Below are 1543 nucleotides of genomic sequence, written 5' to 3' on the forward strand. Positions count from 1 at the left end.
TATATTATTAAAAATGATCAGCAAATGGGGCTTAACTCTCTTGGCAAAACGTGGGCTTTAGTTATACATTTCCCCGTCCCTTTTCTCTGTAAAGAATTAATGAATTCAAAATTTGTATAATTGTATACTGAAGCAAAAAGGAATCAATCTTTCACATTTTACAGATTATGCCAAAATATTACAGGTCTGTGCCTTTCACCCAGCATTAATCTAATGACTAATTGACTCTCACCCCTACCATAATTTTGCTGGACTATTGCAGGTCAGTTTCTCTAGAAGATGGAAGTGCGTCTTGTGCTGAAGGCAGCTGGCTTCATCTGTCTGGACTTGGTGGGCATCCCAGGGAACCTGACCGTGCTCCTGTTCTTCTGCTACCTGCGTCTGTCTGATGGCCGGCTTCTGCCCAATGACCTCATCCTGAGCAAGCTGGCGTTTGTCAACCTGGTGGTAGTCCTGTGCCGTGGAATCCCACAGGCCTTAACTGCACTTGGCATTCGGAACCTCTTTGGGGACAATGGCTGCAAAGTGATCATCTTCATCTACCGAATAGGCCGTGCCATGTCCATCTGTATCACCTCCCTCCTCAGCTGCTACCAATGCATAGTCATTGCCCCTGGATCAACCCGGTGGATGGTGCTGAAGCAGAGGTTCCCCAAATGCATCCCTCTGATCATCTTGCTGCTCTACGGGCTGAATATCACAGTGTGCCCTGCTGCATTTCTCTATCCATTAGCAGTTCCCAACTCCACCATCCCAGAGTACACCCTGAACTTGGAGTTCTGTATTGTGGTGTTCCCTGGTTTCAAGTCATACATAGCTAATGGAGTCATGTTCTCAATTCGTGATTTTGCCTTTGTGGGCATCATGGTTAGTGCAGGCTTCTACATTGTCCTGATTCTGTACCGCCACACGAATCAGATGAGGGGCATGCATGGCTCGGATCGGAACCAGAGAAAAACAGCAGAGGCGTCCAAGTCAGTGCTCATGCTTGTGGCCATGTATGCAATCTTGTTTGGCCTGGACAATGTCCTGTGGGTTTACACCCTCTGTGTCAGCCGTGTCCACCCTGCTGTCTCAGACACGCGGGTCTTTTTTGCCTCCTGTTACTTCGCCCTCAGCCCAGTCTTCATCATCGCCACCAACAAAAAGTTTGCAGCCAGACTGAACTGCTTTTCCCATGGCCAGGAAGAAAAAAGCAGTACTACAGAAACCATTGTATCTCACATAACTGCAGGGTTGTGAAGTAGGTGGCATATTTTATTGCAGAAAACAAAACCCTTGATACATGCTTGCTTCAATGTCTGTATTAAATATATATCTAAGAACTTGGAGGTGGTATGCTAAATATCTCTTAATTATTCTCTCTAAATTCTAGTAGTTATTCAAAAATAACAGTTACAATATTTTGATTGCCAGTATAATTTAATGTTGCAGTATATGGCTGGAAGATTAATTACAAATGTCTGACCATGTGCTGATGAAACTGTAATCACAATAAAATGTGAAACAAAGGTGTAATATAAACACCTTAATTCAAATTTAA

The 1543-nt window shown here is 43.9% G+C and overlaps 1 protein-coding gene across 1 annotated transcript; it reads left to right on the forward strand.

Annotated features, from left to right (window-relative positions):
- The first annotated feature begins 279 nt into the window (after positions 1-279).
- LOC136750514 (olfactory receptor class A-like protein 1) lies at positions 280-1242 on the forward strand. Its single transcript, XM_066705671.1, has one exon. It carries the CDS (start codon positions 280-282, stop codon positions 1240-1242), a length of 963 nt encoding a protein of 320 aa, XP_066561768.1.
- Positions 1243-1543: the final 301 nt, after the last annotated feature.

This window comes from Amia ocellicauda, chromosome 5 (genome assembly GCF_036373705.1).
Source record: "Amia ocellicauda isolate fAmiCal2 chromosome 5, fAmiCal2.hap1, whole genome shotgun sequence".
Classification (NCBI taxonomy): domain Eukaryota; kingdom Metazoa; phylum Chordata; class Actinopteri; order Amiiformes; family Amiidae; genus Amia; species Amia ocellicauda.

Excerpts from the sequence above, each read along its gene's own strand:
- LOC136750514 (XM_066705671.1), top strand. The coding sequence starts at position 280 with ATGGAAGTGCGTCTTGTGCTGAAGGCAGCTGGCTTCATCTGTCTGGAC.